At 40.6% G+C, this 13,145-nt stretch overlaps 1 protein-coding gene across 4 annotated transcripts in view; it reads right to left on the bottom strand.

Moving 5' to 3' along the window:
* Positions 1-13,145, bottom strand: part of AKAP13 (A-kinase anchoring protein 13) — a 203,203-nt gene that overhangs the window by 21,614 nt on the left and 168,444 nt on the right. For 3 of the 4 annotated variants that reach the window (XM_084214119.1, XM_084214120.1, XM_084214118.1), the window contains exons 18-21: positions 11,967-12,092; positions 8,163-8,205; positions 6,260-6,365; positions 1,446-1,617 (exon numbers count right to left, since the gene is read on the bottom strand). In XM_084214119.1, coding sequence (XP_084070245.1) covers positions 1,446-1,617; positions 6,260-6,365; positions 8,163-8,205; positions 11,967-12,092 — 447 coding nt within the window. The remainder of the gene's footprint in view (positions 1-1,445; positions 1,618-6,259; positions 6,366-8,162; positions 8,206-11,966; positions 12,093-13,145) is intronic. The other variant, XM_084214121.1, reaches the window with a different exon arrangement.

A 13,145-nucleotide genomic window follows, 5' to 3' on the forward strand; every position in this document is an offset into this window, starting at 1 on the left:
TAGGTGAAACAGAGCAGTGGTGGTAGCACCAGCCTACATCAGCATAGGAATATCAGAGCCTCTGCTGCTGCTTATCCATCATTTCCAAAGCACCTGAGGCTGAGTTTTAGATGCAATAGAGAAAGAACCACTTGCTGATGTGAGCTCTCAACGTAGGCCTCCACTATTTTTTTATGACACTCCTTTCCAATGCAGAAAACATGCAACAATTTTGCATTGTGCCTTGAAAACAAGGAAAGAACATCTGTGCTAAAACATAGGACTTTGTTGGGTTATTTTAACTCATTAGCATATAGAGCATTAAACTGGGATATATCTGATTTTCTACGTGGCTTCAGAAGCTGTTAACAAAGTCAAGTGGGGAAAGGGAGAGGATGCATTTGAGAGTTTGTAATTGATGATGTTTTACATTTCCCATCAGGCTGACACAGAGCGTGTCTCAGACAAACAACTCTGCTGAAATCTCTTCCAGGAAACTCAGAAGTGCCATTTGGGATTCAGCTGGCTGCTCCTTCCCCTGCTCACATCCACCAGCAGGAACAGAAGGCTCCAGCCTGGGAGCAGTTCCCGCAGTCGCTTTGACTCATTTCTAAGCTAGTGGAGAAAAAAAATTACTAATACTGAGAAGAGGAAAGCCTTTTCCACTGAGGTATAGTGAGAAAAAAATGGGTTTTGTCTGCATATTCTATAGGTTTGTGTTTCTGCCTCAACCAAGCAGCGTTCTTGACCACATGAACACCGCAGACCTTATCGAGCTGCAGACGAGACACCGTCTGATGAGAAATGAGAAGAAAATCCCCGATCTCTGAGAAACCCTCAGTGAGGCTCCAACCCTGCCTGTCCTGTGCTGCATACGCATACAGGTAGCTGACATTTGACCTGTCATGCAATTTCTTTTTCAAAGGGAGCAGAGGGTCACCATTTCCTTTTTGTACCATGTGGTTCCTTCCCACTGCGGGCTCGCCAAAGCAATGTTTCAGTGAACTAAAGCAATAAACCACAGTGTACTGTTTCAGTAAGCAATACACCACAGAAGGGTGTGAATTTTTTTTCCCCTCATTGCACAGAGAAGCCATGATCCAAGCCAGCTGTCCTGTACTTTGTCCATCTTATCAAAGTACCTCAGCTCCAAGCCACTACGTGCAGCTGAAATAAACAAAGTTCTCCTGACTGATAGAGCCCAACAAGGGGTAGAAAACCCCATGGCCTGCTGTGATGGCTGAGCTCAGGCTTAGGAAAAAGGTTTCAGGACACCTCCATGCAGCCACGACTCCCTTCAGTCCAGTTTCCACAAAGGAACACACCCCTCCATGAATCACTATCTCCAAAGTCTCCCTCCCACCTCACATCCTCAAGCAAAAGGAAAATAAAGTGTAAGGTTTGCATTTTCCATGCCAGATTCAGTGAAAAATAAAAGGAAGGGGGGGAAAACCCCCCTGACTTACTTGCACAGTAGTACGAATCCTTATTGAAAGGCTTCATACAGTGGTAACAGGTTGCTTGGGCTACAACGGAGGTTGCAGTGAAGAGATGTCCATTTAACAGCTTCTTATCTTTCTCCTTCTCCTTGGAATCTTTGTCCTTCTCTTTAGTCTTCTCTTTATCTTTCTCTTTTTCCTGCCGAGACAGAATGACCAAAAGCCTCGTCACTCAGCAGAGGTCTCTTCCCCAGTTACAGATTGCTCAGTGTTTGCCTTTGCCATCGATCGAGGTGCACCTGAACAATGGCCATGTGTCTGCACAGCTCTCCCTTAAAAAAGCCCCTGTGCAAGTGGATTTACATACTACTGACTCACCACTGCAGATGACACCGAGTCTGTTCTGAAGGCACTTATTTCCTTCTACCTTTGTTTTATACTAGCTTGGCTTAATGACTTTACCTCTTTTCTTTTTCTGGGCTCTCATCAGCCTCTTCAGCACTTTAAGTAAATTGTGTTAAATAGAAATACCATGTGCAGTGTGTATCAGACTTTCAACACAGCTAATTTTTAAGGCCAAACCATAAGGCTCGTGATTTTCAACTGCATTTCTAATGGAGAACACAAGCTCTTCCTCAGTGCCTCTACAGCCTTACTGCCAAAATATTTCCACCTCTGTTTTCCTTCCAACTAGCAACTTTTTCAACAGTTACATGCAACCCCAAGTAACTACATTAAGCTTTTTGGCAAAATGGATCTTCTACAAACTCTTGATCTATGGCACCAAACGAAGGCTGGGGAACAACAGCAACACCATAAAAGAGCCTCTCATCTTCCACAGGCCACGACTCATCCTCTAGGCTACTCAGCTTAGGAAAGATGACAAGCACAGACAGCTTCTCCAACTTTCAGCAGAGTTTTTGCTTCTTTTCTGTCTCTACCTTAGATAGAAAATCCTAAATACTAAAAATCTGAAATATTTTTCCCTGCAGCCTTTCATGGATTTGGAATTCTTTCAAACAAATTTTAAAGGAAACTCCACAGAAAAACTCTGAATTTAAATTACAACAACTTCTTGTCTTTCCACGTACCAACCTACAAAATGTTTATGATACGAGTCAATTCCAGGTCTGTACTTTTGACTGTTGCTGCAGATTTCCTGGCATCTGAAGGAGAATCTTTACCAGAAACTAGTAAAGGCTTCTGTCAGCTTATCTTTGCATTTTGTTATGCATTTTGTTATCTTTGCATTTTGCTATTTGTTACTGTCCCAGCCTGAATATCAAGGAGCTGCAGAGCTGCCCATGTGAGCAACTGCCATGAAGTAGCCTAAAGAGGGATGGAGCCCTGCAGCCACTGCAGGGAAACTGTTGAGCCCTGGATGACACACTCACACCATGAGGAACTTAGCCTAAGGACTCCTCTCCCAACACATCCCAGGCAAAATGCCAGTGCCTGCATCTCTCCCTGCAAAGTGTCAAACAGAAAGTCTATTTACTGGCCCCAAACGCTCTTTTGTTCTGCAAATAAGCAAAACTAGGAGTATTACCATATGGAATAATCCTGTCTGAAGCAGAAAAACTGCCAGAAAAGAAGTCTGCATTGCGTCACATCTCCGCCCCCTGAGCCACCAGCTCCGCTCCCACCTCACCACAGGAACCTCCACAGCCCCATCTGCCACCCACTGTCCTGACCAGCTTTAACCATATCCAGTCTGGGAGGACTCAGGAACTAAAACTCTGCAGTTAAGGTCTGGGCTGAGGGCACCACATTAGTGCCTGGAATTTTGCTCTACTGCCAGTCTTGTGAAGCTCCAGGAGGAAAGACCACTCTAAGCTCAAGCCAAATCTTGTAATTCTCATGCTGAAAGGAGATTTCACATCCTATACTTTAAACCTACCAGAAGTTCACTGCAAAATCCAGCAATTCTGAAGTTTAATTTTAATTTCACTTAAAGCTGAACGGCCCCAGGAAAAACAGGAAACCGGTGCACCAGTTTCAAGGAGGAAGCAACAAACTCCACACAAGGACTGCCAGCCACTCCACTTAAGGACAAGGTCTCACAATGAGATTTTTTTCAGCTTTTTCTTTTTTCCTGTGGCAGTTACTGGAACTTTATTTAAAGAAGGACTGTAGGAACAAGACTATATTTGTGCTGTTGGAGCTGCCAGTGAGATTTGGAGCTGAAGTGACGTGCCAGAGCAGCCACCACGGCAGGTACGGTGGCGCCGCAGCCACACCGCGGCAGCGGATCCCACTCCCCAGGAACCATGCGGCTCTTACCTCCCAATGCTTCAGTCCCGCCAGCTTCACTGTTATCTGAGGTAATTCTGAGAATCTATTCCATTTTATGGACATCCTTCCCTGGGGCAGGAGAGCTGCTCCCCACCAGGAGCTGCTCCCCATTAGCCCATGGCGATGCTGGAGGCACAGCTCGAAGGAGTTGAGCAAAAGGGGGAGGGGCAGGACGATTGCCGACTTCCTTAAAGATGATTTTAGCTTTTTTACTATTGCTTTCATCTTGCCCTACCTTAGCTTCCACTGCTAAAAAAATTTAAATTAAAAACCAAACCCATACAAGCAGAAAAGGATGTGATTAATATTTTACAAGTCAATATAAGACCACCTTTTTGAAAGGTGGAGGGGAATAAATCAAACACTCTGTGTTTAAATTTTCACATACCTCAGTGTTGCTATGTAGTACTTCAGCAAACAAAGTGCTGCAGAAGTTGCCCAGACAGAGATGTTTTGTGTGTTTGAGCTCCTCCTGCTCTGCAGGTCACGTATATTCCCTGTCTCCTAATCCTGTCAAACACTTGCAACTCCTACCATACACCCTGAAATGCTGCTGCTGGCACAGCACTGCCTCATTACTGTGCAAGGCAACGAAAAAGAGAAATTACTCATCCTAATTATTGTAATCTGTCAGAAAGTCTTGACCAAAATGAAAAAAAAAGAGGGTTTTTTCCTGAACTGACAAAGATAGAGCATGTTTAAGACTTTGTGAATGTGAATCAGGGCACTCTGCTAATAGCAAGAGATTCACTGATAATCCAAAATAACAAGGGTAAATTCACATCAACTTCTATCAGTATCTGCTCCAGTTAGTGCACTAAACACCCCTTTATTTTTAAAAAAATTTTACATAACTCTACATTTTCCAAAAGGCTCAGATTACTTAATTTTATCTGAGAAAACTGCATTTCTGAACGTTGGGAGATAAGTAAAACTGATCTGGAAAGACATTGAGGCTTCCCTCTCTCCTGAAAGCCCAAAAACCAACTTCCTGGTTCAAACTTCCCCTTTCAAAATTTGTTTTTTTGCTTCTGTTTTTAACTTTTACAAGCATTTCTCATCTACATGTTTCTGAGAAATCAGCGTTCCAGCGAATTTTTTGGTCAAATTATTTGAATGGTGGAGCCTTAAAAACGTACAAAATGCAAACATTCCACCACGAGCAGACAAGAAATTGTTAACTTGAATGATATTTTGGCTTTTATTTAGTAAAAGTATGAGAGTTGATATGAGCAGCAATTTTTGTATTGCATGTTACAGCTGGGATTTTGGAGTAACTCATCAACATTTTCAGACACAATCATGAAATTAGTAAAATCAAACTGCACTGAGCAAGTATCTAAAAGCATTGCTGTTATATTTTCTGTCCCAAGCACATCTCTTACCTATCTCTCCAGTTCTTGCTTTAGAGATAACTCACATTAAATGCAAGAAGCAGTTAATGAATTTCCATTCTCACTCACAGTCTGTGCAAAATGCTCCTGGACTTCTCACTGGTGATTGCACAGAGGTTTCTATGTAAACAGATTTACTTTTTCAACACTGCACTTTGCAGCAGGGAAGAGCATTGTCCTAAAGCTGCTCAGAAACAGCTCTGAGCCACTTGTGGCTATCTTGAAAGAGAGATCCATAACAAGAATCTGTGTGTCATCACACCTCTCAAGGGCCTCCCAACACATCACCTAACGAGACAGTAAAGTGCTCTGAGCTTCTGTCACACAGATGAATCGAGGGGAGATTCAAGCAAAAAAGTCCAAACCAAGCTAAGAAAATCTCTGAACGTATATAAACCTTCAAGGGACAATCTAAAGGAACAACAGCCTGTTTGTGTGAATGATTTAGCATTAATGTAATTATTTCTGTAATCAATACTGTTCCCAGGAAACTCAGCTGTTGAGCAGGGTTTAAGTTTCAGCAAATTAAATTTCAGGGCTTCAAGGATGGAAAAGGGGAAAAATAGAAATATTTGCCATCACTAAAATTCATTGTTTGAGCTTCTGATATTTTGGCTTTTAATTAGTTCTTCTCCTACAGTGCTCAGGAACTTCGTGGCAAAAGCAAAATAATGATGAGAGGACAATACAGCCTTTGGCAGCCAGTCCCTTCTTACAGCTCCTGTCCTTGTTTTATTAAAAGGTTCTCAGGTTCTGTAAAAATTAGACTCATTAATCACTACAAAGCTCTAACTCATGCAAGGGCAAAATTTATTCTCTCTGGGGAAATTAGTGAAAACATAGACTTATAAAGGCTGGAAGAGACCTTTAAGATCATCCAGTCCAACTGTTGACCCAGCATTGTCACTGTACCCCAAACCCAGGACCCAGCACCTGGCCTCACTGAGCCTCACACAGTTGTTCTAGGGCTCAGTTTTGGGGTGCTAAGATTTCCCATGGAGCCAGTTCCTATCACCCCACAGACACTCCTGCCCTTTTAAAAAAACAAAAAGGAAGGAAGAAAGTAAAAAAAAAGAAAGTCAGGCAAAGACTTAAACACAGAACTCCTCTCTCCTGCCGATGGGCATCCCACAAACCACAACAAGCACTTACTTTGCTCTTCTTGCTGCTGGACATTTTATTCCTGAGGTAGCTGAAGGTGCGGCTGACTTTTGTTACACCTTTACCAGCAGAGACACTGTTGCTCTCTTCAGATATGCTAAAACAGTAATAAAAAAAAAGATAAAAGTTGGTTTTATTTTTTTTTCTGCTTTCCAAAGCATCCATTAAATGGATAGATTCTCTTTAAAGGACAAATGCATTTATTAGCCAATGCAGTCTAGGTGCTTTACGGTGTTTTACCAGAGAAGGAAAAGTAAAGACAAAATGCCAGTCCACTAATTTTTAGATGAATTTCAAGGAATCCTCATATCTGTTTTGAAGCAGGCCATGCCATAGCACCCTCTGCTGCTCCCCTGTCAAATAAGCAGGAACCATTAATGCTATAAAGAACCATTTCCTTCCAGAGAAAGGCATCTAATGAACTCTGAAAAGGCAGTGAATGTCTTTAACAGAAACCACACTGTCTGCAAAGCCTCCCCTGAGAAAAGAGAATACCAATATTAAGTAATAAACCACAATGGCTATGTATATTAATTCAAGAATTTTTAGGATCCCATATAATTTTTGCTAGCCTTTACATGCACAAGCTTACGACTTCTTCAGCTCTGATAAAAGAATAAGGAAACTATTATTGCATTAAAGGACACAGTCTGTCAATATTAAGCACAACACGAACCAAAAGCAGAACACAAATACTAATTAAATCAAGGAGGAGAAGACAGCAGAGAGCAGAGGTGAAGAGCCTCCCAGTCACAAAATAAATCCAAAGCTGTTAGTGACTCAGACACCAGATACCCAGTGCCACAAACATCCTTCCTCCAGGGAAGCACCTTGAAAGCCACCAGGAAGATTATCTCCTCTGTGCAATTTGCAAGGATGAAAAGTAACATACAAAAACATGGCCTTTGTTATAGAGAGACAGAGAGAATTAGCCACAGGAAGAAAGAACTACTTTTAGTGTAACATAAAACTCAGGGTAAACCAATACCCTGCAATAATGCATAATCAACAAACAAATTTTAAATGCATAATCTGATGTTATTAGCTATGAATAAACAGCCTTGTAAAGAGATGAGACTTTGAACAGACTTTCATATTCTGTGATCTAAAACATTCTTCAGCCTTTAGAGACACCAGACTGATTTTCACAACTTCTGCTTTCAGCTGAAGAAGGCTTTGGGGTGCCCAGGGCAGAGCCCAGAGAAGGAGTGGCCCCAGCAGAGGCAGGGTGTACCTGGGATACTGCAATATTGTACTGCATGTTCTGCAATACTGCACTGTATATACTGCAGTACTGTACTGTATATACTGCAATACTGTACTGTATATACTGCAATACTGTACTGTATGTACTGCAGTACTGCACTGCATATACTGCAGTTCTGCACTGCATATACTGCAGTACTGTATTGTATGTTCTGCAATACTGCACTGTATATACTGCAATACTGTACTGTATATACTGCAATCCTGTACTGTATATACTGCAATCCTGTACTGTATGTACTGCAATAGTGTACTATATATACTGCAGTACTGCACTGTATATACTGCAATCCTGTACTGTATATACTGAAATACTGCACTGTACATACTGCAATACTGCACTGTATATACTGCAATACTGTACTGTATATACTTTAATGCTGTAATGCACATACTGCAATACTGTACTGTATATACTGCAATACTGCACTGTATATACTGCAATGCTGCACTGTATATACTGCAATACTGTACTGTATATACTGCAATGCTGTACTGTATATACTGCAATGCTGTACTGTATATACTGCAATACTGCACTGTATATACTGCAATACTGTACTGTATATACTCCAATGCTGTACTGTATATACTGCAATGCTGTACTGTATATACTGCAATACTGTACCTCTGCACTGAGGAGCCCATGGAGCCGCCCAACGACTGTGCACCTGCAAAAGATGGGAGGGAAGGGGGGACAGGTTAGACTGCAACCTTAGCCCACTGATTCCAAATAACGTGGTTTGCATATTGGGATGGTTCAAGAGGAAAGGGAAATGTTTTCTGGAAGTAGGTGTTCAGAACAGATTTCATGTGCTCGGGATAAAACCTGTTCCCGGTATCCTTAGCTGCTCTCAAATTAGATGCTGAGGTGAAAGCCTGTTTAGTATTTTTATCACTCTTCAGCTATTAAGGAAAGACCATGCAACTGTTAAACTTGCTGGTAAATCAGGGTGGCTGAATCACAACTGCCAATTCAATGACAATAGGTATAAATAAGAATCATTTTGACACAATGCTTTTATTTATACTCCACTAGAAAGGATCTATTGTACAGCACATCCGGGTTTCATGTATAAAACTTTTCTCCTTGATAAAACTGTAGTTCATTTTCCCATCAAAATCCTGAGGCACTTCATAAAGAGTAAGGGAAACAAGGGAAGCCTTATTCTGTTTTCCACAAAACATTACCAGCCTGGGGCTTCGTCACGAAACACTGCTTGAGGAAAGGCTGAATTTCAACACGAAGCTGAAGCCCTGCCAGAGGCACCAACTCTCTCTACCCAAAAAACCTGCTTGCACAACACATTTGGAGCAGACCTGGGAGCTGACACCATTTACTAGAACCATTGAAGAGCACTGAAAAATCAGGATGAAATGATCCAGGACAGAGGGCTCTCTCTGAAATAACTGGGTTTGCCAGGACTCAAAAAAACCCTTCATATAGGCAATGTTTGCAGCCCTATCTGAAGTTTAAGAAACAGCATGACTGTCTCTTTACTAGGCTTCTGCATATATACTGCAAGAAAAACAGTATTTTGGCTCAAATTCTCCTAGCTAAGGGTGAATGCAAAAGAGCTACTTGCCATAGAGGCCAAGATGCTCCTTTATCCAAAAGCAGTAAGAGCATTAGGAAAAACTGTGCATGCAATACTAGGCTTTAAATACAATTTTTTTAAACCACTGATTCAAGTGCCAACAGAGTCTGAGACAGAAATACCATTTCTTCATATTGAGAAACTAAAATACAGGCATAGCCTGTTACCTAAACCCTGCTTGGAGAGCTGTGTTAATATTTCACTTGCAAAATCTTTCACCTCATTAATGATTTATCCTAAATACACCAAAGTTAGTAATACTGTAATATGTATGAAATGAAGTCTACTATTCAACTTCCAATAGTGATATTATATTTTTATAATATAAAACTATAATATAAAACCTAAGTGCCTACTAGGATCACATAAGTAATTTACAGACTCCCAAATCCTTGGTTAAAGCTCCAGTAACTCTGGTTCTCATTTCACTTCTAGCTTGCTTTTAATCTGGGCTAGACCTTCTTACTCTTTCCCTTTTTTTTTTTAGAAGATTCATCAGTTTGACTAGATTTAAGTAATTCCCAAACCTTTTTGTTTCTTTGCAACTAACATCAGAAATGTGAACAAACACTGAACCAAGAGCTGCAATAATTTGATATTTGTGACTGCTTTTCACTACCTTGAGAAAATACACTGCATGAAAACTACAGGTATGTATCATTGATCTTTTACTTCAATAGTTGCTTCATCTTAAAAATGGGGGATTCTTGGTGCTGGCAGGCAAAATGGATCCAGTGAAGAATTAACGTCTGTTTATGATTTCATATTTTAGATTATAATATAAAATCACATGATCAACACTGCTGCAAGCTGTAAACCCCAGGAAGTTAAGCACAGAAAAAGACACATCTTCTCACCTTCTGGTCTGTTTCTGAAGTTGAACAGGGGAAAGAAAGCTTACTTTTATAATGTTTTTGTTCCCTGTCATGACCAGAAACAAAACTGAAATCTGACTTCAGAACCCAAAAAAAAATTAAGTTTTTGTTTCAAAAGCCAGAACTCCTATCTATGTTGAATGAACCTGGGCTAGCAGCCAAAATTTGCTGTATTTATCTGAACACCTTTTAAGCACCACCCATAAAAATTAATTCATATGGCAGCTGGACTTGAAATAATTCATCAAGATCCATTTTGCAGAAAGCAGTGACTGGACTAGGAAGTTGAAACCAGCCTTAATGCTGTCAATAATTAAACTTTTGTGGCTCAGGAAATCCAAAGGCTTCATAATAATTGTCCAGCCATCTGAAATCCATGTCTTAAATGTATCACCAGACAAACTTCAAGTGATTCTCCATTTTCTAAAGAAAAAGCAGGAATGGAAAGGTTAAGGAGTGGTATGAGAAATGAACTCTTAAGATGGGAAAAAACAAACTGGTCTGAGATTACTCCATGAAAAATGCCCATTGCCAAAGCAGTCTCAGAAAGAGCTAAATCAACCTTCATAAAGTCATCACAGTATCCTCAAATATGTAAAGAAAACAATATCATTGTTTGAGACAATATCTGACATTATCTTAAATGATCACTGTTAAGAGGAGCACTGTTGAGGGAGAGAAGAAAAATACTAATATCCTATAAAACTGTCATACCCTAACATGAATATCAAGTATTGGATGCTTAAAAGAACAAAAAACAATAATAAAAAATAATAAAATAACCCAAATGCTGAAAAAACCAAAACTCACCAAACAAAGAAACAAACTCCACCAGAAAGTTTACCTAAGGCTATTTTCTACATTGGGGCATCACATGAATGCAGAACTGTGTCTTTGCAGTTCACTTTGTGGGGACTGTGAATTGTAAGTTTTGTTAAAAGCAGAAGAAAAGGACAGAGAAACACGGAATGAGCTTAAATATGGAAGTGATAATATCACACCTGGGCACAGGACTTTGCTGAAGGAAAGGACAAACCCACAGTGAAGATCAGGAATGGAAAGGAGGAGAATTCAGATATGTACAACATGGATGGTGTGGAGATTGTTTTAAATCCAGGAAGCAATCAAAATCTATTGGACTGGAAAGCAATTTCCCCCATCCCAGTAAGGACACAAGGAATGTATCTGGTTTATTTCAACAGTCTAATAAAACATGCTTAAGAAATAGGAAGCATTTTGAATAATCTTTGGTAAGACTATTTTAAAAAACAAGAGGAGTCTAAATTATTTTAATTCAATCTTCTACCTTACTTGGGCTGCTTTTAGCACTGGAGTTTTCAGGAGAAAAAAAGCTGCCAGAGAACCCTCACCTGTTTCCCACAGAACTATTTTGATAACAGTATCAGGACCTAGATATGAACACCTTGAGGATTTAAGGTCTTTGACTGCAATTTGTACTTTTTGCATAGTGAGGGAACTGTGAAGTTGCAGTGAAGATTTTCAGAATTTAATAACCAGGGCTTCTGTTCACTTCTTTTTCACTGAGCAATGCACTCACTGACACCTATGGAGGGCAAGGATGGGCCTCTTCTGCTAACTCCATGCCCTGCAACAAGCTCAAGGCAAGCTCAAGACAAGTATTTTGGTTTTAGTAAAAAGGTAAAGATCATTTTGCTGCTCAGAGTGGCAGCTGATGATATCTGCCACATGGATACAGACTACAACTAACCAGATAAGACACGATGGCGCTGATGTAGAAGATTCTTTAGCTAATAATCCTTTTAATTCTACCATTAGTTAGTATTCAGATCCAGGACTAAGATAATGCTGTTAGACATCATGCAATGGAAAGGGGAGTTCAACGTTTGCACGGTGAAATTCCAGTGCCTGAAGCAGAAAACCAGATTTCCCTGTGTTTCCACCCATTATGGCTGCATTGCACAGAAAATGATTACTTACTATCCAACTCCTCCTCCTCATCACTGGAAGAAGAGCCAATAGAAAAGAGAGTTTTAGACTTAGGAATGAGTGGAGAGATGCTGAAGGAGAAGGAGATTCGTCTCGATGGTCGAGTCCGGCCCTGGGCTGAGAAGTGGGTTAACAGCAGACATTAGAGCATGCTTGAAAATGCATTTAATAATAAAAAGGAGAGGAAAGTAGCCAAAGCAAACTAAAAGCAAAGCAAAGGAAAAGTCTGCAAAGCAGCTGGCTCCAGAAAGGCACAAGAAACAAAGAACTGAGAATGCACAAATTCCAGAGGGCGCAGGTTTCAGAGGGCACAGGTCTCACTGCATGCACAGCTCAAGGCTCCAGTCTTTCTCTATTTTTGCTCACATTTTTTTATAGGACCTCTTAGTGAAGAACTATAGGCAGGTATATCTCTCCAAACAGAACACCAAGAGCAAAATGGATCTCTGGACAAAGGGCATCAGCTTCAGTGAAAGAACTGCCATGGAGTCAAACTAGAACAACTCAAGGTATCTGTGTGAAGGTGCTCTCTGCAGTGAAATGATGTAACAAAGCTACCAAATATTAACAAGGACAATTTATCTGAAAGGTTGACTTTATCTACCTGAGGAGGTTCTTGCCACTTCTGTGTCTAAAAAAAATCAGCAATGTTGATAGTGTTATGCCCTTCAAAATTTCCAGCATTAAAAAGAAGACATTTAAACTTCCCTTCTCTTCTTCCACAATAAAACAGAAAAAGCAAGCTTCTCATCTGCCTTATTTTAAAATTTAAGAGTCCTTCTTTTAAAGAAACTGCCTAAACATGAGAAAATCCCCACTACACCCTCTTCTGCCCTTTCCTGGAAGTGCCTACCAAACATAGGTCAAACTCAGCAATAAGTCTGTGACATCAAATATCCCATCATTTACTTTTAAGAGCAGCTCTTGCATAGCAGCAGCTTCCCAACAATTCTTTGTAAGTACACAGTCTCTGAAAAGAGAATTAGCAGCCAGCTAGCCATTCTTCACTAAAACTGGATTCCCAAAGTCCCTATGTCCCAAACCTTCTCTTCATACAAGCACAGGTGGAAACCTCTGAGCTGTGAGCTGGTTGCTGGACACCCACTGCTCACATGGTATATCTGTGTGTCCTCAGGAAAGGTGACTGGGACAGTTCTGAGGAACCCCTGC

This window comes from Fringilla coelebs (assembly GCF_963513975.1).
Source record: "Fringilla coelebs genome assembly, chromosome: 12".
NCBI classification, from domain to species: Eukaryota; Metazoa; Chordata; class Aves; order Passeriformes; family Fringillidae; genus Fringilla; species Fringilla coelebs.